Here is a 23947-nt window from a genome sequence, read left to right as displayed (position 1 = left end):
GACGTTGTGTGTGTGTGTGTGTGTGTGTGTGTGTGTGTGTGTGTGTGTGTGTGTGTGTGTGTGTGTGTGTGTGTGTGTGTGTGTGTCGTATTATTCAAACTTGTCGAAAATTGTTTAAAGTTTTGTCTTTTTTTTTTTTATCAGTATATTTTTCGTCTTTTTATGGCGTCTCATAATTAATTAGTCGTATAGGTTTGTTTGTCTTTGTATGTTTTCTCGTTATTTTGTTCGTCTGCTTGTCGGGTTGTCAGTTTTCCTTGTTGACTTCTTTGTATGTGTGTGTGTGTGTGTGTGTGTGTGTGTGTATGTGTGTGTGTGTGTGTGTGTGTGTGTGTGTGTGTGTGTGTGTGTGTGTGTGTGTGTGTGTGAGTGTTCTGAGTCAAAACAATCGGTTTCTTAAATGTTGCTTCGTCTGCTTCTGTCTGTCTGTTTGTATGTCTATTTGCCAGTCTGTCTGTCTGTCTGGTTACTCCTTGGTCTCAATTACTGCACCCTTCCTCGTGTCAGCTGCAGAAGACAATCATCACTCCAGCGCCTCTCATATCTCACACCCTTGTAACCTTCACTTTGTCAACATTCTTATCATTGTTTCTTCAGTTTTCTAGAGCATCCCAGTTACTGCTTTCCGCGTATCTGCTTCAGTGGCGACCTTTCTCCCTTTTTTTTCTCTCCCTCTCTCTTATTTCTTTCCATTTTACCTCTGCTTTTTTCTCTTACCTCACTCTTGTTAATAACTATTTTCTCAACAGTTTCATATCCTAAGGTGTGATATTATTCATCTACTCGCAATAAGTATTTTGACCGTGTGTCTGTTCACTTCACGAGTGCAGGAGTGGAGATCATATAGGCAGTGCGATGTTGTTTTTGTGATTGTCTTCAGAGCGCAAGCGGGCCAAGGATAATGGATGGAGACTGAGTGGAGGTATATACTACATAGTTTATGATGTCTTGATTCTGACCACATCGCATGTACGAAAAAGAGAGAGAAAAACTCACTATAAAATTAGAGATATTGAGGGAAAAAAGACAGGAATCCTTTATCAGAGCATGAATATTCGTAGCATGTCATCCACAATACACACATAATACGAGGCTAGCTCACCGTTCTGACGACCTTACGCGACCTTACGCGTCATAGTATTGGGAAAAAAAATAGACGTTCGTGATTTTTATCTCCTTATTTTTTCACCTCGTTCGCAGAAGCCTGACGTGACTCCTGTCTCGTTAGCTGCCGCACGGGTCGGGGGAAGCAAATTTTTTTGACTGTAGGGATCGGAGGAGGAAGCTTATTTAATAATTTGCTTTTGATAACTGGACTGTGAACGTCGCCTCACGCGAGTCTCCCGTTACGAGGGTGAGCAGTTACGATGTGTTCACGGGATCGTAAGCTTAATTAAGTAAATTTGCATAATTAGAAGAACGGTGAGTCGTATATGGGCTGGGAGAAGTGAAGCGAGTCTTACAGAGGTTTATTGAGAGAACGAACACGACACTCAAGTCACGACAACGATGAGGTAAAGGCGGCGTGCCGGTGAAGCCGTGACGGTAAGAACACATGCGAGTCGGTGGAGCTTCGAACAAAGACCTTCGAATGGGACGAGTAAAAGAAGTGGAGAGGGAAAGAAAAAAAAAGGAAAAGATGGCACGAAGATTAAAAGGTAGGATAAAGAAAAATGCATAAAGCCAGATCGGAAACTTTAATGTGGAAACGAAAGATGCTTACAGAGAGAGAGAGAGAGAGAGAGAGAGAGAGAGAGAGAGAGAGAGAGAGAGAGAGAGAGAGAGAGAGAGAGAGAGAGAGAAAAAAATAGTCGGACAGCCAAATATACTTCACAATATCTCAAGTCTTGGATTTTAAGAAAGAGACAAAATAAGTATTAATTCTTTAATTAATTCAGACGATGACTAGATGAATAGAAAAAGCACATTATACTTACAAAGAACAGAATTAACAGAGAGAGAGAGAGAGAGAGAGAGAGAGAGAGAGAGAGAGAGAGAGAGAGAGAGAGAGAGAGAGAGAGAGCTCACCTGCACAATGTTGAGGAGGAAAAGGAAGGCGAGGAGAGCCACGGCGGACGCGTTCACGTAACCAGAGGCGCAAGACAACCTGTGGAAGGCTGCCGCGTCACCCTTCTCCTCCTGCACTCCACTACTCCACTTCATCCTCCCACACAACTATCATACTCTTCTCATTCTTCTCATATTCTCTTCCACACAACTGTCATGGTATTTTCCCACTCTTCACCCTTCCTTACAACTGTTATACTCTTTTCTTCATTATTTTTTTAGCCTTACCCTTTATCATTGTCTACCATACACTCATGGAAGAAAAGGTTACTGTAAAATATTATGTCACAATTTTATCCTCCCATCTTTCTCATCAATTTTATCCTCCCATCCTCCCATCTTTACTAACTTTTATCGTTCACTCAAGAAAAAAAAATAATGATGTTTGTGGAAAATGTCATTCCCCTTATCTTTATATTTACTTACTAATATCTATAATTTAATAAAGAAAAAATAATGTTACTGGAAAATATATCACTACCTTATCCTCATCTTTACTTGTTAAAATTTGCCATTCTCTTCAGTAAAAATAAGTGTTACTGGAAAATATCACAGACTTTGCATTATAAAAAAAAAAAAGACACATGAAAAGGCATCTTATGGTGAGGATTTATTTATGTTCTGTCAATAAATCGGAAGAAAGCTGTTGTCCAAGCAAATTTAACAAGAATCTTATATCCCATCTAATCTTGCCTACGTATATTCTCCAGCGTTTTTTTTCTTTTTCTGTAACTTTTCCTGTCATTTTCCCACAATTTTTTTTAACTTGGTATGTCTGTCCCCATGTCATTTTCCCTGCATTTTTTTTTGTGACATTTTCCTGCATTTTTTTTTCCTAGTGACATTTTCTTTTTCAGTACCTTTCCTCCTCATCTAAATTCACTGTACACAACTGTCACTCCTCCACCACTTCACGCACCTGCATTCCACCAACACTCGTACTCTCAGACCGTCCCACATGGTTGTCACATTCACCTGTCAGTTAACAAACTCTCAATATCCATCTGGGGTCTTCCTATACAAACACACACACAAACACACCACGGCTTACCCCAACAATGCAGTTTATATGTTATTTGCGCAATATGGTGATTTGTTCCTCAGTGCGAGCGTAAGGCATTAGTAGACCCTGGTTAATTATTATGAGGGCATTAAGCGTAAGTAGGTCTTAGTAAGTCATTCATCACCTCTCGTCAGTTCGTCCTGTACAGCTGTCTTGTTCATTCACCCTCTCTATCTCTTCCTCCTCTCTCTTTCTCTTTCTCTCGCTCTGCCTCCTCCTTTAATCTTCCCCATCCATCCCCTGCGGTTTTAAGTATATCAAGTGTACCGTAGGGGACGACTTCAGGAGGAGGAGGAGGAGGAGGAAGAGGAGGAGGACGTGAGAGAGGCAGTGAAGGAAAGACAGTGTTCCGTAAGGTTAGTACAGTGCAGTCCATTAATTATTGTCTGTTAGTGGCAGTTGCGCAAAAAAAAATCATGTCACTCCTGAACCTTGTCATGTCAGTCAAGTCGTAGAAATGTAAATGTATGAAATGTAACTACACCGAACCTCATGTAATTACTACTACAACTACTACTACAACAACTACTACTACTGCTACTACTACTGCTACCTTAAGCGTCCCCATGGCAAGCTCCGGTATATACAAAAGGGTCTCAGCAACACTCACCCATAACCGCTCTCGCTCGAGTAGCTTCCGTAGTCCGACTGAGCGGCGTAGGGTTCGTAGTCTGTGGGAGGGGTTGGTTAGTTAGTCTCACCGCCGCATTGCTGTGTTTTACTGCTATTTTCAAGCTAAATGTTCTTCTGATCTTTTCTCACCTTTATTTTGTCCTCTCTCTCTCTCTCTCTCTCTCTCTCTCTCTCTCTCTCTCTCTCTCTCTCTCTCTCTCTCTCTCTCTGTAAGCTAAAGGTGAGTGTTAGACAGTTGGACTGAAACAAACAGTTAGGTTGAAATAAAGTAAAAAAAAGTTATGTGGAAGAAAAGTGAAGGTAAACAAAATCTCAAAGTCTTAGGAAACTGAACTAAAATGCTATCCTTTGATTTTCTTGGGAGGCTGTTACTTCTCAGCTTCCTCCATCCATTAAGAAACTGAACGAAAATATCCTTTGATTTTTTAGGAGACTGTTACTTCTCAGCCTCCTCCATCCATTAAGAAACTGAACGAAAATATCCTTTGATTTTTTAGGAGGCTGTTACTTCTCAGCCTCCTCCATCCATTAAGAAACTGAACGATAATATCCTTTGATTTTTTAGGAGGCTGTTACTTCTCAGCCTCCTCCATCCATTAAGAAACTGAACGATAATATCCTTTGATTTTTTAGGAGGCTGTTACTTCTCAGCCTCCTCCATCCATTAAGAAACTGAACGATAATATCCTTTGATTTTTTAGGAGGCTGTTACTTCTCAGCCTTCTCAGGTCGTCCATCCATCCATTAAGAAACTGAAATAAAATGTTCTCCTTTGATTTTCTTTGGAGGCTGTTATTTCTCAGCCTCCTCCATCCATTAAGAAACTATATGAAAATATCCCTTGATTTTTTAGGAGGCTGTTACTTCATAGCCTCCTAAAGTCTGCTCCATCCACTAAGAAACTAAAATAATATATCCTTTGATTTTCTCGGGAGGCTGTTACTTCTCAGCCTCCTCAAGTCGTCCGTCCACTAAGAAACTGAAATAAAATATCCTTTGATTTTCTCGGTAGGCTGTTACTTCTCAGCCTCCTCAAGTCGTCCGTCCATTAAGAAACTAAAATGATATATCCTTTGATTTTCTCGGGAGGCTGTTACTTCTCAGCCTCCTCAAGTCGTCCGTCCATTAAGAAACTAAAATAATATATCCTTTGATTTTCTCGGGAGGCTGTTACTTCTCAGCCTCCTCAAGTCGTCCGTCCATTAAGAAACAAATAAAATATCCATTGATATTCTTGGGAGTCTGTTACTTCTCAGCCTCCTCAAGTCTTCCGTCCATTAAGAAGCAGAAATAAAATATCCATTGATTTTCTCGGGAGGCTGTTACTTCTCAGCCTCCTCAAGTCGTCCGTCCATTAAGAAACTAAAATAATATATCCTTTGATTTTCTCGGGAGGCTGTTGCTTCTCAGCCTCCTCAAGTCATCCGTCCATTAAGAAACAGAAATAAAATATCCATTGATTTTCTCGGGAGGCTGTTACTTCTCAGCCTCCTCAAGTCTTCCGTCCGTTAAGAAGCAGAAATAAAATATCCATTGATTTTCTTGGGAGTTTGTTACTTCTCAGCCTCCTCAAGTCTTCCGTCCATTAAGAAGCAGAAATAAAATATCCATTGATTTTCTTGGGAGGCTGTTACTTCTCAGCCTCCTCAAGTCGTCCATCCATTGAGAAACTGAAATAAAATATCCTTTGATTTTCTTGGGAGTTTGTTACTTCTCAGTCTCCTCAAGTCGTCCGTCCATTAAGAAACTGAAATAAAATATCCTTTGATTTTCTTGGGAGTTTGTTACTTCTCAGCCTCCTCAAGTCATCCGTCCATTAAGAAGCAGAAATAAAATATCCTTTGATTTTCTTGGGAGTTTGTTACTTCTCAGCCTCCTCAAGTCGTCCGTCCATTAAGAAACTGAAATAAAATATCCTTTGATTTTCTTGGGAGGCTGTTACTTCTCAGCCTCCTCAAGTCGTCTGCTCCATCCGACGCCACAGAGGAAGTGTTTTTAATGAATGTCACTTCTCAGACTTTTTCTCTGTGGCGTCGGAAGTCATATATGAGTCAAGGATTTTTTGGTTCTCTAAGAGGGAGACTCGTACCTTTGAGTAAAAGCTTTCCAAGATGTCGCTCTGAGACCCATCACCAGTAATGAACGCCTTGTACTTGGCGAGGGTCATCGGAACGCTCATCTTGTGCTCTTCTTCTTGGCCGTCTTGATGCTCGAAAGGCATCGCGCCTGTCTCAGTGCGTCCTTCTGCCACACTGCTATAAGAGGGAAAGTAATCATCCTCCACGAATTCCTTCAGCGGTTCTTTCTTCACCAAGTTATTTTCTTCAAAATTCATCTGGCGGTTTTCCTGCTCCTCAGCTTTCACTGCTTCTCTTTCCTGTAGAGCCATTTCCTCGCTGACATCAATTAAACTTTCCAGCTCTTCAGTCAACACGTCCTCTTTTACCTGCAGATACATCAACCTTTCCAGCAACATGGCATCATTTTCCAGCACAACTATTTCCTCATTGCCATCCATCAAACTTTCCACCTCTTCAGTCAACATTTCCTCCTTTACCTGCAGATACATCAAGCTTTCCAGCAACATGGCATCATTTTCCAGCACAGCGATTTCCTCGTTGCCATCCATCAACCTTTCCATCTCTTCATGTAACATATCCTCTTTTACCTGCACAGCCATTTCCTCGCTGACATCCATCAGTTTTTCTAGCTCTTCATGCAACATCGCATCTTCTTCCTCTCTTTCCTGCACAGCCATTTCCTCGCTGACATCCATCAGTTTTTCTAGCTCTTCATGCAACATCGCATCTTCTTCCTCTTTTTCCTGCACAGCCATTTCCTCGCTGACATCCATCAGTTTTTCTAGCTCTTCATGCAACATCACATCTTCTTCCTCTCTTTCCTGCAGAGCCATTTCCTCGCTGACATCCATCAGTTTTTCTAGCTCTTCATGCAACATCACATCTTCTTCCTCTCTTTCCTGCACAGCCATTTCCTCGTTGACATCCATCAACATTTCCAGCTCTTCATGCATCATGTCCTCTTTTACCTGCAGAGCCATTTCTTCGCTAACATCCATCAATCTTCTGAGCTCTTCATGCAACATGTCCTCTTTTACCTGCAGAGCCATTTCCTCTCTGACATCCATCAATCTTCTGAGCTCTTCATGCAACAAGTCGTATTTTTCCTGCACAGCCATTTCCTCGTTGCTATCCATCAACCTTTCTAGCTCTTCATGCAACAAGTCGTCTTTTTCCTGCACAGCCATTTCCTCATTGACATCCAACAGTCTTTCTAGCTCTTCATGCAACAAGTCGTCTTTTTCCTGCACAGCCATTTCCTCGTTGCTATCCATCAACCTTTCTAGCTCTTCATGCAACATGTCGTCTTTTTCCTGCACAGCCATTTCTTCGTTGCTATCCATCAACCTTTCTAGCTCTTCATACAATAAGTCGTCTTTTTTCTGCACAGCCATTTCCTCGCTGACATCCATCAGTTTTTCTAGCTCTTCATGCAACATCGCATCTTCTTCCTCTCTTTCCTGCACAGCCATTTCTTCGCTGACATCCGTCAGTTTTTCTAGCTCTTCATGCAACATCGCAACTTCTTCCTCTCTTTCCTGTAGAACCATTTCCTCGCTGACATCCATCAACATTTCCAGCTCTTTATGCATCATGTCCTCTTTTACCTGCAGAGCCATTTCCTCGCTAACATCCATCAGTCTTCTGAGCTCTTCATGCAATATGTCGTCTTTTTCCTGCACAGCCATTTCCTCGTTGACATTCATCAATTTTTGCATTTGTTCATGCAGAATGGCATCTTCTTCCTCTTTTCCTTGCACAGTCATTTCCTCGTTGACATCCATCAATCTTCTGAGCTCTTCATGGAACAAGTAATCTTCCTCTTTTTTCTTCAGAATCATTTCCTCACTGACTTTTATCATCTTTTTGAGCTCTTCCTTTAGTATGTTATTTTCTTCCTGTTTTTCCTGCAGAGAGATGGAGAGCTGGTGCTTTTCTTGCCACAGAAGGCGTAGATTTTCATCCTTCTGGCGCGCTATGCTTACCAGACTCTCCTTCAACATATCATTTTCTTTTTCCCTCTCCTGCAGAGCCAGGGAGAGCAGGTCCTTTTCGTGGAGCAAAAGGCGCAGGTGTTGCTCCTTCTGCTGCGCAACGCTTTTCAGCCTTGCTCTCTCAGTGGTCAGGTCAGTATAGTCCTTCTTCAGCCTGAAGTGACCACTCTTCAGGCCAAAGTGCTTCTTTTGGAGCCTGTTCAGCTCCTTCCGGACCACAGCGTGGTCTTCCTTCAGGCGGTCAAGTTCCCGCACAGTCTCCTGGTGGCCTTTTGCAAGGCCCAGGTGTTCCCTGTGCAGGCCCGCCTGCTCCTCCTGCAGGCTGCGGTGCTCGCCCTGCAGCGTGCGGAGGGCGTCCAACACAACCAGGTGCTCAGAGAGCAGCCCGGTGTGTTCTCGGCTCAATGCAAGGTGTTCCTCTTGGGCACCCTGCAGAGCCTCCTTCAGAGAGGTGACCCTCTGGGTGAGGTTCAACCTCTCAGCCAGGGCAGTGCTGCTCAAGACGATCAGCTCCTGCCGGTCCCTGACACACTGCGCCAGTGGCCGGTGAGGCCTCGTGGCGCAGCTGACGAGCCAGGGACCCGTCAGCGCTATCAGATATATGCTTAATACAAACCTCATTTCTTTCCTTAAATCAAATGTTGGTGTGCATAAGGAAATGCAGGTGTGAGGAAAAGTTGCCAATTTAAGTTGGTGTTTCGTTGCCACACCTACATGCACTGCAGACTGTTTTGACTGGTGTTTTTCTCCACAAGCCTGCACGTGGCAGTCCCTGTATACGCACATGACAGTCCCTGTAATTACACATCTAAGCCTAAAATAGATGAATGATTGATAATATTAAGCTTCAAGTGACGAGTGGCATTAAACTTGAAATAGTAACTGAATTTCAAAATAATACAAAATTTTGAAAAGCAGAATAACTACTTTACTGGAATACGTATCTTAAAAACTACACACCTAAGCCAAAAATAAGCGAACGAATCACAAAACTATATATGCCAAGTGACCGACAACCTCAGGCGAAGCCAAGGATTCTACATATACATTCCTTGGACGAGGCATAGAGAGGAGAGTGTGTCACTCGGTGACTCCTTGGCTGTCTTGATGCAGGGACGGGTACAGCAGTGCGATCAGCTGATTTTGCCAGCTCTCGGCTCAAAGTAAACTCCCCATTTTTGCTCGTATACAGAAGTCATACATTTTCATTTGAGCGGAATAAAGAAGAAAATGACTAACAAAAAGAGTACAATTAATAGACTACAACAAAGACATGAATGAAGCCTTGTTAGGAATAGGTAGGGTGGAATATATCATTGTACCATAGCTTTCTTTACTTTTTCTTTCCTTTCTTTCCTTTCAGTGGGAACTTTACCAATTGCCTTATAGAAACCAAGATACGACATCTACTGATCTGTCTGCATAGCACTCTTGAAAATGTCATGAGAGAGGTCAAGTAAGTGGGAGGAAAAGGAATGCTTACTGAAGAAACTATGTTGTACTTTATTTTTTTACTTGTCATTTTCAATGTATTTTATCCTTTTTGCCCCGATTTACGGTTTTCTTTGATTTCCAAACAAATTACGTCAGACTGACGCCTGAATTTCTGATCAAAAAGTTCTGATTGGGCAGAGCCAACTTAGTACTGTTAAGTGCCTCAAAACTCAATTCTTCCATCTATCAACTCAACACAAGCTTTCAGATAACTATCCCCTTTCCTTAAATGCCACTTAACTGTGCCCCTCTTTTACACTGAGCATCCTCGGTATGTCCTTTACTTATAATCTAAAGTGGAAACTTCTCATATCTTCTCTAGCTAAAACAACTTCTTTGAAGTTAGGGATTTTGAGTCTTATTCGCCAGATTTTCTCACCTGTCACCCCCCCTCCCTCCAACCTGCTAACTCTGTACAGGGGCCTTATCTGTTCATGTATGGAGTATGCTTCACATGTATGGGGGGGAGGGTTCCACTCATACCGGTCTTTTACACATGGTGGAATCAAAAGCTTTTCTTCTTATCAAGTCCTCTCATCTAACTGACTGAGAAGGTTGAACTCTTAGTGATGAGCGAAGGAGTTAAAGAGTTAGGACGTTAGACTGATACACACACACACACACACACACACACACACACACACACACACACACACTGTTCATCCTTTCCATCTTTGTCCTTTGTCTTTTTGTATGTGTGTCTGTTTCTCTCTCTCTCTCTCTCTCTCTCTCTCTCTCTCTCTCTCTCTCTCTCTCTCTCTCTCTCTCTCTCTCTCTCTCTCTCATTTTAGACAAACTTGTGTGCCTAACGATAATTGCACCAACATTGTAACGTCCCTATCTGCTATAACATCCACAACAACAACAACAACAACAACAACAACAACACCCACAACAACAACAACAACAACAACATCAGCGTCACTCACAGTTGCTAGGGCTGCCTCCCATACTTGTTTGCTCGTAGCCAGTGCCACCACCACCACTTCCACTACCGAAGTTACTCTTGGTGTTGACGAAACCGCTACTTCCCATACGATTAGCTGCGGGTACAGAGGAGGAGGAGGAGGAGGATTTAGTATGAAGAAAACCTACAAAACACATACAATTGCAATGAATTCATATATGATGGCATTATATTTGATTTGGTAACTAAACTACTCACACACACACACACACACACACACACACACACACACACACACACACACACACACACACACATACACACACACACACACACACACACACACACACACACACACACACACACACACACACACACACACACACACACACCTGCCATAGCATTGTACGCCTGACTTAGATCGTAGGACGGGTTGCTTGCTGAGGAGGAGGAAGAAGAGGAGGAGGAGGACAAGGAAGGCCGCTGACGCCACGCTGAGGCCCTTGGGAACTGCTGCTCCTCTGGGTTCTCCTCCCCCGACGCTTTTCCCGGGAGCATCGTGACCGCAACCACCACTGCCACCACCACCACCACCAATGCGACACCTGACCAGCGATACATCTGCGAAGAATTGTGGGAGGATCGTAGGAATATAATTAATTTTCCCTGTATATTTGGTTTACATGCGTAACTTTACTTGAAAGATATTGTGGAAAATTTTAATGTTACGTTTTGTTAATCTTCTTAACTTCTTTAATCCCTTTTCCTGCTAGACACTTTTTTTTTTTCAACAGCGACCTATACGAGTATATATTTTTTAGACTCTTACTTAGTTTACATGCGTCACCTTATTTGTAAGATATTGTGCAAAGTCTTACTTTTATATATTTTTTTTTTTCTGTTTAATCTTTTCAAGTTCTTTAACTCTCTCACTGCTAGACATTTTTTCTTCCATAGCCACCTATAAAATTTACATTAGTCTCTTAAGTAATTCTGTCTGTAAACTACAACACAATTAACCTCTTGCTCTCTCTCTCTCTCTCTCTCTCTCTCTCTCTCTCTCTCTCTCTCTCTCTCTCTCTGAAAAAAAAAAAAACATTACCCCGTACTTTCAATGATACAATAAAACTGTACTGCATGCTAACCTATCCTTTTATTCTAGTTGGCGTCTGTTAACACCCTTCGAGGCAGTCTGTGGCAAAATCACTGAGTCTTTTCCATTAGAACAAAGACTCAACGGCAGGAGATGAACGTGATAGGGAGGGAGGGCCAGGGGAGCGGTGGAGTGGCCGTGGTCATTAGAGGGAGGTGACTCTCTCTCTTTCTCTCTCTCTCTCTCTTCTAACTGTACTGTCAACACCTCGCTGTGTATCGAGTGGGGGCAGATTATGGAGCTCACGCATAAGTGAACCAAACTGTGCGTGTTAATCAGAGACTGAGTGATTCACAGTACATGAGAGAGAGAGAGAGAGAGAGAGAGAGAGAGAGAGAGAGAGAGAGAGAGAGAGAGAGAGAGAGAGAGAGAGAGAGAGAGAGATTCCTTAGCTGGGCTTTTCGACCTAACACGTTTCCACACACGAAAAAAAAAAAAAAAATGAAGAGGCAGCAGGGTTAGCTTAGCAACGCGCCTTTACCTCGAGTTGTCACCACCACCACCGGTCAGTGTCGTACAAGTGCCCCCTGAAGCTGTGCGTGTGCCGCAGTGGTTTATTGACTGGGATTTGTATTGTCCTCTCAACTTATCAGTTGTTTCACGCATATAGTATTTGTCTTTACATTTCTTGACACTAAAATTTTTGCGTTTTCCTGATTATTATAGTTATTATTATTATTATTATTATTATTATTATTATTATTATTATTATTATTATTATTATCATTATTATTATTATTGCTATTATTATTATTATTATTATTATTATTATTATTATTATTATTATTATTATTATTATTATTATTATCATCACTATGATAAGGTTGGGGTAACAGCTGTATTAACAGTAACAACGGTAGTACTATCAACAAAAGTACTATAATTGTAGTAGTAGTATTAGTAATAGCAGTAGCAGCAATACAGTATTAATACTGGTAGTGGTGGTGGTGGTGGTAGTGGTGTTCACAGTGGTAGCGGTGGCTGTTATAGTAACAGTAATTAAGAAAAGTAATATTAGCATTACTACTACTACTACTACTACTACTACTACTACTACTACTACTACTACTACTACTACTACTACTACTACTGCTACTACTACTGCTACTGTTACTACTACTACTACTCTGCTGTAACTACTGTTACTACTACTAATACTAATACTAATACTTGTAATACTACTACTACTACTACTACTACTACTACTACTACTACTACTACTGCTGCTGCTGCTGCTGCTGTTACTTTTACTCTGCTGCTGCTGCTGTTACTTTTACTCTGCTGCTGCTGCTGCTGTTACAACAACAACAACAACAACAACAACAACAACAGCAACAACAGCAACATTTATATCACCATAGCAACTACCACTGGCAGCAACAACAACAACAACAACTACCACTACTACTACTACTACTACTACTACTACTACTACTACTACTACTACTACTACTACTACTACTACTACTAAAAATTCACTTTCTCGTTTGAACAGTTCAAAATGTTCATATGGCTGGATGTTAGCAAAGGGAAAGCTTGGCAAGTTCAGTAAGTCACCAGGAATCGTTTGCTTCCTCCTCTGCGCCACACCGAATTTCGGGTAACAAGTCGATGAATAACGTGAGTCGGAGCCCAAGAGCACCAACACAAATCTCGGAATACGAAAGAACAGTAAAAAAAAAAGAAAATGATAATAATGATAATAATAATAATAATAATAATAATAATAATAATAATAATAATAATAATAATAATAATAAAAAACCCACGTAAAAAACTTCATTCACCTGATCTGTCTTTGGTTGTCTGCGCCACACACACACACACACACACACACACACACACACACACACACACACACACACACCACCCCCTCACCTTAGTCACTTCAGAGTTGGACTGATACACACTACAGTAGCGTCTCAACTTGCTGGTGTCTTGCACTCCTCGCTGCAACCTGGCGGGGGTGAAAGCTCGCCCAAACTGTCGTACCGCGTCCTGTGTGTGTGTGTGTGTGTGTGTGTGTGTTGGAACATAGAGTCTAACTTTAAACGAGCGAGTAATGGGAAACAGGGAAGATAATCATGGAGACTTTTTAATAATAATAATAATATCAGGTTTATTTATCAAGAGGCAGCAGACAATACAGTGATAGTCGCTGAAGGGGTCTTGATTTACATGGTATACATATTTACATATATATATGGTATATATATTTACATGGCAGCAGCTTCACCGCTTTTACAATGTGGACATGATTGAACTGCATACGATATACTTTTATTTTTTTTTTTTGGCAGTAGCTGCACCATTTACATAGCTTCACCACTTTCACAGTGTGGACATGATTGAACTGCATACGATATACATCTTTGGCAGGAGCTTCGCCACAGAATAACTCAGAATAATTCAGTTGTAGGTAAAATGTTAGAGTCAATAATAGCCAGGAACATTAGGGAACATTTAGACAAACATAACTTGATAAATCAGTCACAGCATGGCTTCACGAAGGGGAAGTCTTGCCTGACAAACTTGTTAAGTTTTTACAATAAGGTGTACGAGGCAGTAGATAATGGTGATAGTTATGATATCTTATATCTGGACTTTAGTAAAGCATTCGACAAGGTGCCCCATCAAAGGCTCCTGAGAAAGGTTAGGGCGCACGGGATAGATGGGAAGGTGTTAGGTTGGATAGGGTCATGGCTTGGTAACAGGCGACAGAGAGTGCTAATAAACGGCTCGAAATCCGAGTGGGGTCATGTCATTAGTGGGGTGCCACAGGGATCAGTATTAGGGCCATTATTATTTCTAATATATATCAATGACTTGGATAGTGGAATTAGTAGCGATGTTAGTAAATTTGCGGATGACACAAAGATAGGTAGATTAATTAGGTCAGAAGCGGATGCCATCGCCTTGCAGACAGACTTAGATAGAATGAATGAATGGACGGATAGATGGCAAATGCAATTTAATATCAATAAATGCAAAGTGCTTAGCGTAGGTAGAGGAAACCCACACAATAGGTACACATTAAACACCCAAACTCTGGTAGGTACAGGGTACGAGAAAGATTTAGGAGTTATAGTTAGCTCTGAACTCCGTCTGGGGAAACAATGCATAGAAGCCAGAAACAAGGCAAATAGGGTACTAGGATTCATTTTTAGGAGTGTTAAAAGTAGAAGGCCGGAAGTAATATTAAAGTTATACTTGGCGCTGGTCAGACCTCATCTAGACTACGCTGTGCAGTTCTGGTCCCCACATTACAGGAAAGATATAGGTCTATTAGAATCAGTACAGAGGAGAATGACTAAAAGGATTCAGGGGATGAGGAGTATTCCTTACGAAGCGAGGTTGAAGCGGTTAAATTTACATTCTCTAGAGAGACGTAGGTTAAGAGGGGACCTGATAGAAGTCTTTAAGTGGTATAAGGGTTATAACAAGGGAGATGTAAGCAAAATTCTTAGGATCAGCAACCAAGGTAGAACAAGAAATAACGGGTTCAAGCTTGAAAAATTTAGGTTTAGGAAGGAGACAGGAAAAAATTGGTTCTCAAATAGAGTGGTAGATGAGTGGAACGGACTCAGTAGTCATGTAGTTAGTGCCAGGACACTAGAGAGCTTTAAGAGAAGATTAGACAAGTTTATGGATGGGGATAACAGATGGAAATAGGTAGGAGTGTTTCATACAGGGACTGCCACGTGTAAGCCTGGTCGCTTCTTGCAGCTCCCCTTATTTCTTATGTTCTTATGTTCTTATAACAAACACCTACTGGGGGATCGAACATGGGACCTTCCGCCTCCCAGTCAAGAGCGCTACCCGTTACGTGGCGTAACAATGTTGAAAAAAAAAAAAAAAAAAACTCACACAGTGGGGTTAAACAGACAAATCAAGTACAAAACAAACAGCAAGAATAACCTTTCAAGTAATATAAACTATGGTTAGAAAATTACCTGCTTTGGAAATTAATGGTTTCTAGTTTCTGGCCAAATGACATGGTCGTTTTTTTTTGTGTGTGTGTTAGATCAGAGAAATAAGACTGCATAAGACACTTTGTCCCCAGAAAAATTGCGGTAAATATTGCGGTATGATTTTATTTTTTGTTGATCCGGATGGGGGGGAAAAAAAAAGTAACTATTTAGCAGGCCGGCAATCCCACACGGGGTGCCACAGACAAGGCATTTGTATTCGTAAGTAATAAAAACAAATAAATAAAATCATGTAATTGTATTTGTTGCTGTGGTTGATGGTTTATGGTTACGCAAGTATGAATTTATCATTCCGTTCACTTATCACGGTTATAAGAGAGAGAGAGAGAGAGAGAGAGAGAGAGAGAGAGAGAGAGAGAGAGAGAGAGAGAGAGAGAGAGAGAGAGAGAGAGAGAGAAATTTATTCACAGGGTTACATGTTTGTGAATAAGACTGCTTTATTCCGAGAGGACAGTCTTGCCACTCAATTTCCATTTCGTTTTGTTGATGGAAATTTCATAAAGTAATGATAAATATTTGGCAGGAGCAGGCTGCAAAATTGAGTGACTCAGGTGCGATGAAAAAAAAAAAAAAATTGAGGTCACAACGGAAATGTTTCTTAACGAACTGCAGACGTTGAGGGGTATTTGAACATGTGTTATTTCTTCATTTGTAATTTCAGTGAAGGTGCACAAGAGAATAGTTGGAAGAAATGGCTTTTTTTTTTTTTTTTTTAGTGTACGTTCCATATCTCGTTTTCTGTGTGTGTGTGTGTGTGTGTGTGTGTGTGTGTGTGTGTGTAAATAATAGTAATAATAATAATAATAATGATAATAATAACAATAATAATAATAATATTTGTTTTATTAATTTTGCAGTCTTACAAGTGAAACTCCACCTATTACGTACTCATATACTAAAATACACACTACATCTTAATTATACATTTAACCGTAAGGAATTATTTTACAATTCGTACTGTGGCTGCCAGATGGCGCCGGTAAACTTACAGTACTAGATAGCTGGGACTGTCAAGCCATCCTGTGTGTATTTTTCTTTTCAGAGTTTGTTTTTCCCACTTAACAGCGGGTCACAACCTTCGACTTACACCAGGTACCTGAACACTGCTAGGTGAACACTGTTAAGAGGTCCGTCCAAAGACTTCTGACCTGACCTGTGTGTGTGTGTGTGTGTGTGAAAAATTTGAATTGTCTCCACCCATCTTTATTTTATCAAGCATAACCGAATGTGACGGCAGCTGCCCCATCTTTCCGCCGGCTGCTGTGACGTTCAACCAGTGTATGTATTTACCTATTTCTGGTTTACGGGAAGGGAATAATCTCATAGTATCCCGTCTCTATATCTATCCAGTTTGGTCTTAAAAGCATGGACAGTTACGGCATTAGCAACGTCTTCACTGAGTTCATTCCATTTGTTCACACTTCTATGAGGAAAACTATACTTCTTGATGTCTCTTCTACAGTTAACTTTCTTCAGCTTCTTACTGTGTCCCCTTGTACTGTGTGTGTGTGTGTGTGTGTGTGTGTGTGTGTATGCGCGCGCGTGTGCACCGTTTTCCTTGAAGGACTCTTGGATTTAGGGGGGACCGCAACATTTTTCAGATCAGTTTAGCTGTTCATCTTTCTGTATTGCTCTGCCATGTAATAACTTAGGTCTGATTGCCTCAGTACAAACAAGGTTAATAATTCTCATGGGAGGAATTTAAGAGTCCATGAATGCGTGATTACGGTGTAAATTGCAAACGTGGCTAGCCGAGCATTTTTTTTTTTTTTTTTGCCAGCCATTACGCAGTTGGGCAAAAACAACTGTGTAAAGTAGTGTTAATCATGTGTTTTAACCAAAATCTATAAAATATTTTATGATAAACATATTTATTAACTTAATTTGTAAAAAAAAAAAAAATTTATTTAAAAAAATAATACAACTACATGTTACAATTAAAGATAGATCAGCTATTTAGCAAAAAGTTGTATATATTATGCTGCTCATTATAGGTTGTGTTGTAATTAATATATACTGTAATTGTTACTTTTTTTTGTTTTATCAAAAAAAAAAAAAAACATTTTTGAGTGCCTACAAGCTGCTAGCATCACGTCTTACCATGTGTCCTTCAAATACTGTTAGAATTGACTGTATGGGTTGGAATGAGGGGAGCCTGGTATTAAAAAGGAAAGTAATTCAAGTAGATTAGGTATCAGCTATTAAGTTCTCATCCGTGATTTCCCATTGTAGTTCCAGTCTCTTTGTTAAACTATAGCCATATTATGAAAATGCTCTTGAAAACACTAATAATTACATCTACAACCTGCTACAAGATAAGACGCTGTAATGTTTGTCAAAATGGTTCCTGTTGCTTTAGGGGAACTTTCCTGTGTCGTGGCAAATAAAGTTGTGGGGCTCTTCTTTTCTCTTAACAAAACGTTTCTTTAATTTTATCCAGTAAGCGTACCCAGCGCTCGTTCATCAGTAGTGTCTGGACACGAGCGTGGTAAAAAATACATAATTTCTTTCGCACCAAATTTACGTTAGGCACCGGATTCTTACTGTAAATGGATAACTGGACTAGCATCAAGTCAAACAGATCTGAAATGTATGTGTATTTACTATGTGCATATGTATGTGTGTACGCACATATGTATGTATGATAAAGGTATAGTGTGTGTGTGTGTGTGTGTGTGTGTGTGTGTGTGTGTGTGTGTGTGTGTGTGTGATCATAATTTGCTTTATGTATTCTAGCCAAACAAACATGATAAACTACCTTTTACAGCTATTCTTGCTTGATAACGTAATTGCCGGCAAAAACTGCTGGCCTAGCCATGTTGGTGGAGATTACACCGTAGGCGCACAAACAATGGGTCTTTAATTCCTCCCATGAGAATCAGTAACCTTGTCTGTACTGAGGGAACCACACCAATTTATTAACTGGCAGAGCAAGACGAACACATAAACAACTAAACTGATCTGAAAAATGTTGCAGTCCCCCTAAACCTTCAGAGTTCTACAAGGAAAACGGCACACACACACACACACACACACACACACACACACACACACACACACACACACACACTCTCTCTCTCTCTCTCTCTCTCTCTCTCTCTCTCTCTCTCTCTCTCTCTCTCTCTCTCTCTCTCTCTCTCTCCTTACATACAGTACATACATACTACATATGAAGCTCATTGGGCCTGTTTTTATTTAATTATTTTTATTTTTAATTATTTTTTTTTTTGCCCCTGGCAAGAAAGAGGACGTACACAGTGAGATTAAACACAAATCAGGTACAAAGTAAATCGCAAGAATAACCTTTAAAGAAATATAAACTGTGGGTAGAAAATTATCTGGTTATGAAATTCATGGTCCTGCCCGAATGACATGGTCTTAGTGTGTGTGTGTGTGTGTGTGTGTGTGTTAGATCAGAGAAATAAGATTGCAAAAGACACTTTGCCAATAATTTTTTGCTATTCGGGATGGAAAAAAAAAAAAGAATAATTATATACCAGACTGGCAATCCCAAACAGGGTGGCCCAGACAAGACACTTGTATTCATAAATACAGAAATAAATAAAATTATATAATATTATTTGATGTGGTGGTTGGTGGCTTACGGTTATGGAAGCATTAAGTATTTATCATTCCCTTCACTTGTCACGGTTATGAGAGAGAGAGAGAGAGAGAGAGAGAGAGAGAGAGAGAGAGAGAGAGAGAGAGAGAGAGAGAGAGAGAGAGAGAGTTAAATGTTTGTGAATAAGACTTCTTTATTCGGAGAGGACAGTCTTTTCACACAACTTCCAATTCGTTTTGATGATGGAAAGTTATTACACGGCAGAGCAAGACGGAAACAGGAACAGCTAAACTGAACTGAAAAATGTTGCTGTTCCCCATAAACCTTTAGAATCCTATAAGGAAAACGGCACACACGCACACACACACACACACACACACACTCTCTCTCTCTCTCTCTCTCTCTCTCTCTCTCTCTCTCTCTCTCTCTCTCTCTCTCTCTCTCTCTCTCTCTCTCTCTCTCTCTCTCTATCTCTCTCTCAACTGGATCCCATCCCACGGTGGCATAGCATTCAATACAAGGGTGACGCTTTGGCCAAGCAAGGAGCTCATGAGCTAGTGGTGAACCTTCACATCCCCAGGATAATGAGACAGCTCAGGCGGAAGATAAAAAAGCGCTGATGAGAGGCAGATACAGTGGACGAGAGGAGTCCATCAATGTGACCACCACAGCGCGCGTTGGCTGGCCCAGGTTCAAGCAGGATGTATCGGCTGGACGCACCATATCGGAGCGAGGTAGGGGTAACGTGGTGGCGTTCAGAATCCGTTTGGGTTTCCCCTATAGCTGGGAGCTGCGACTCGCCACCTCGGAGACGTGACGAGGGTCTAACACATCCTGGAACACTACTTGAGGGACGATATTAGTGTCATGATCTGCGCATGAAGTGTCCTGTGCCCTTCCCTAACTTTGCAGACCTTGCTATACATTTTACTAACATTCTCCGAGCAACACCACGGGTATACCCAGGGTTCTGTGACGTTATCCCGTAAGTAGCTAACGTTTACACATCTTGATCTGTTTCCATTATGTTTGCCCAGTTCCCCTTATAATGTATATATCAACTTCTAGGTGATAAGACTGACTCTTGGCTGATGTCTTTTTCACATTGCTATATGCTTATATGCATTGTCAATAAAAGTACTGAATCTGAATTATTCTCTCTCTCTCTCTCTCTCTCTCTCTCTCTCTCTCTCTCTCTCTCTCTCTCTCTCTCTCTCTCTCTCTCTCTCTCTCTCTCTCTCTCTCTCTCTCTCTCTCTCTCTCTCTCTCTTATACACAATACATATATACATATTTCAACTGCTTCACTCGATCGTAATCCTGCCGTCCATCAATCGCAAGAAGTTCTGTGCAGTGTTTGTGCGCCGTTCTCCATGCTCGTGTACAGACAATGATGAACGAGTGGTGGGTTACACTCACTGGATAAAAGGAAGAAACGCATGCCTTGTCTTTATCTTTGCTTCGCTTTGAAAAAAAAAAAAAAAAAAAAGCTGCCCTACCACTTTACTTGTCACGAAGCAAGGTGAAGGCCTCTCCAGAGATTCTAATACGTAATGACAGTGATGATGGTATAGTAGTGTTGCATATTTTCTGCAAACATTGAACTTCATAGATTGCAAGGAAAAAATCGCAGTCATTGGTTTATAGATACTCATAAATAAATAATATCACGTTATTAGACATGCAGGATCTAGTTTTTGAATCTGAACTCAATATTCTCAAGTGGCGAAGCTCGCACGTGTCTTCGTATGTTCTTACGTATATAGGCGACGACTGAATGAAAGTAAAGGTGCACACTGATAATGGACGCACTATACTCGTAAAAGAGAAGAAAAGGAAATGAAGATTCTTTGTACGAGTATAAGGAGAGCGTTAAACAGGACCCATTTCGACAAACATTACAGCGTTTTATCTTACACCAGGCTGCAAAATGAAGAATTAGTGAATGCAAGAACATTTTCATATTATAGCGACAGTTTAACAAAACTTTTGCAACTGCAATGGAAACCACCAATGAAAATTCAAAATTATAATGTCTGTGGCATTTGAATAAAAAGTACTAATGAGAAAACTGCGGTTCAAACTGAAAGCTTGACGCCGATACTTTCTCGTCTATACGAGTATATAATGGGGAAAAATGTGTTGCCTTACATTGTGTCATACTTGTGTCACACTTGTTATTTGATGCAATAACATGTTGAACTTAATCTAGCCGCGAGTATGGCGTCCAAACGAACCACAGAATAAGGAGGTTTATTAAACCTCCTTGACTCAGAAGACTCAAAACTGAGTTTATCCTTTCTCCGTGTATGTGTGTGTGTGTGTGTGTGTGTGTGTGTGTACACACTGTAGCCCAGAGGGCTACAGTGGATTTGGTTTGGGGGAGATCGTCTATCAGAAATAGTTTAAGGCAACTGTAGTCGCCGTCATCCAGAGATGAAAAGGCAAAATAATATTTTTTTTCTTTGGTTTCTATGTTGTAGAATATATATATATATATATATATATATATATATATATATATATATATATATATATATATATATATATATATATATATATATATATATATATATATATATATATATATATATATATATATGTTACGCATAATGTGGACAATTGCCTAATGTGAACATTAGGCAGAAAATTGCCTAATGTGTACATCAAGCAAGTAGGTTGCGTAAAGTTTACAAATTGTTAACATTAGGCAAAAAATGCCTATTGTTCAAATTATGCAGCTCAATTTTGCCCAATGTGAATAAGGAAAACATAATTAATTAATGCAATATTAGTATAAGTAAAATAGGTCAATCGATCTCAGGGTTCAGTTGAGTCCAATCACAAATTTTTGCATGATCTGCCTGGGTGACAGCGCGAGTTGCATTTAATTTCTTTTCTTAGGCAGCTGCACCTTCCTGATGTACATTGAGTAGTACATTGACACTTTGTATAACCTTGCCCACCAGTGGCTCTTGCTGTTGCTGTTCTCATCGATAGGCAGATATCAGGAACCTCTTCAGACTTTATAAGGGTCTGTTTGATCCCACTTAGGTCAGCTGGTGTAAATTTTGTTCTAATAATAACCTAACCTAACCTAACCTAACCTAACCTAACCTAACCTAACCTAACCTAACCTAACCTAACCTAACCTAACCTAACCTAACCTAACCTAACCTAACTATAACAGACCCAAAGTTTCGAACAACATTCGAACAAAACTGTAGACACTGGTTTGTCATTCAATTCACATTAGGCAAAATACCCTTGCCTAATTTGAAAATCATGCCTAAAGTGGACATTAAGCAAGTAAGTTGCCTATTGTCAACATCGTGCAAACAAATTGCCTAATATGAAGATTAGGCAATTTCACTGCCTAATGTTCACATTAGGCAATTATCCACATTATGCGTGACATATATATATATATATATATATACACACATTTATTCGGTTATTCAATACAGTATCACTATTCTGAGAGAGAGAGAGAGAGAGAGAGAGAGAGAGAGAGAGAGAGAGAGAGAGAGAGAGAGAGAGAGAGAGAGAGAGAGAGAGAGAGAGAGAGAGAGAGAGAGAGCCCCGGATCTCAAGAACAAAGACTTCATTCATAAAGAAGCGTTTCTAAGTAATACGTCATGACGCTTATTGGGGAAGAGGAGTAGGAGAAGGAAGAGGAGGAGGAGGAGGAGGAGGAGGAGGAGACGAAGCCAGGCTTTGACAGGGGAAGAGAGATAAAAGCTAAAACGAAGGATAGGCCGAAGGTATGGAGATAAGAGAAAAAGGATAAGAGAAAAGGGCTGAGCTGTGAAAAGGAAAGGTAAAGACAGGGAAGGAAGGAAGAAAGGAAGGAAAAAAAGGCGGCAAGGAAGGGAATCATAATAAGAGAGGAAGATTGATTTACTTCATAAGAAAGAAAAATAAAGGGAAGGGAAAGAATGTGATTTTCTGGGAAAGGAATGGAAGAAAGTAATGGAAAGTCAAGGAAAGTGACTTATGGGAAGGTGAAATGTCGTGTACCTACCAGCTGTACACTGCGTCTGCTGGAGTGCTGTGGGAGGAGGGAGGGGAGGAAGATGGAAGGAGGAGGGGAGGCTACTTTGTTAATCTGTGTTATGAAGGTCTTAGTAAGTTCGGGCAAGAGAGAGAGAGAGAGAGAGAGAGAGAGAGAGAGAGAGAGAGAGAGAGAGAGAGAGAGAGAGAGAGAGAGAGAGAGAATTGCTTGAGGTTAATGCAGCTGACGTGGTAATTGTAATATGACCTTAAATGCCTTCACACCTCCCTCCGCAGCACCCGGCCTGTACGCCACCACCACCACCACCTACTTCAGCCCCCCACAGTGTTAAGTTCCCCTCCCCTTTCCTCTATCACTCCATTTCCTCTCCCTGCCGCTTCATCCTCCCTCTCCTCTCCTCGTAACGCAAATATTGGCTGTCATTAATAATTTTGCTCATAACTTTAAAAAATGGACGAAAATGAATTGACAAAATTTCACCAGCCAGAAATTTACTATCCTTTTTGCACAAGTGTTTGTGTGTGTGTGTGTGTGTGTGTGTGTGTGTGTGTGTGTGTGTGTGTGACTGAGCATACTGTGATATATGCTTTGTGTAAACTACGGGTAAACTACAACTTTTGCACTTAAGTGGAGCGCAATTAAGCATAATTAATAGTCTTTGTTGTTGTCCTGATGACCTTTCTCTCTCTCTCTCTCTCTCTCTCTCTCTCTCTCTCTCTCTCTCTCTCTCTCTCTCTCTCTCTCTCTCTCTCTCTCTCTGTCTCTGCATCAAAAAAGGACATGGCCAAGGAAATAACTTTCAATGGAGTCAGAATCCTTGAAATCACAGTTTTTCACTAAGGATTATCGGGCATTCAGTGTTGAATGGTATTAGCTTTATCCTAAAACTAGACCTTTTTGTTGGGATTAGTGGGCCAGCCAGCCAGCCAGCCAGCCAGCCAGCCAGCGAGACAGACAGACAGACAGACAGACAGACAGCCAGACAAAAC

General features: G+C 40.8%; 2 protein-coding genes and 1 long non-coding RNA gene across 3 annotated transcripts in view; 1 reads left to right on the top strand and 2 right to left on the bottom strand.

Moving 5' to 3' along the window:
- The window catches only part of LOC135088705 (uncharacterized), a 20987-nt gene extending 7653 nt beyond the window's left edge, over positions 1-13334 (bottom strand). The window contains exons 1-5 of the mRNA XM_063983673.1: positions 13271-13334; positions 10632-10860; positions 10262-10375; positions 3741-3801; positions 2029-2107 (exon numbers count right to left, since the gene is read on the bottom strand). Coding sequence (XP_063839743.1) covers positions 2029-2107; positions 3741-3801; positions 10262-10375; positions 10632-10860 — 483 coding nt within the window. The 5' untranslated portion in view covers positions 13271-13334. The remainder of the gene's footprint in view (positions 1-2028; positions 2108-3740; positions 3802-10261; positions 10376-10631; positions 10861-13270) is intronic.
- The window catches only part of LOC135094224 (uncharacterized), a 97189-nt gene that overhangs the window by 35771 nt on the left and 37471 nt on the right, over positions 1-23947 (top strand). The window lies entirely within an intron of this gene.
- On the bottom strand, positions 4054-9159 carry LOC135094217 (trichohyalin-like). Its single transcript, XM_063994098.1, has one exon. It carries the CDS (start codon positions 8622-8624, stop codon positions 5769-5771), a length of 2856 nt encoding a protein of 951 aa, XP_063850168.1. The 5' UTR covers positions 8625-9159; the 3' UTR covers positions 4054-5768.

Source organism: Scylla paramamosain, chromosome 3 (assembly GCF_035594125.1).
Source record: "Scylla paramamosain isolate STU-SP2022 chromosome 3, ASM3559412v1, whole genome shotgun sequence".
In the NCBI taxonomy this organism is placed as follows: Eukaryota; Metazoa; Arthropoda; class Malacostraca; order Decapoda; family Portunidae; genus Scylla; species Scylla paramamosain.
This window is presented reverse-complemented; position numbering and strand designations above follow the sequence as displayed.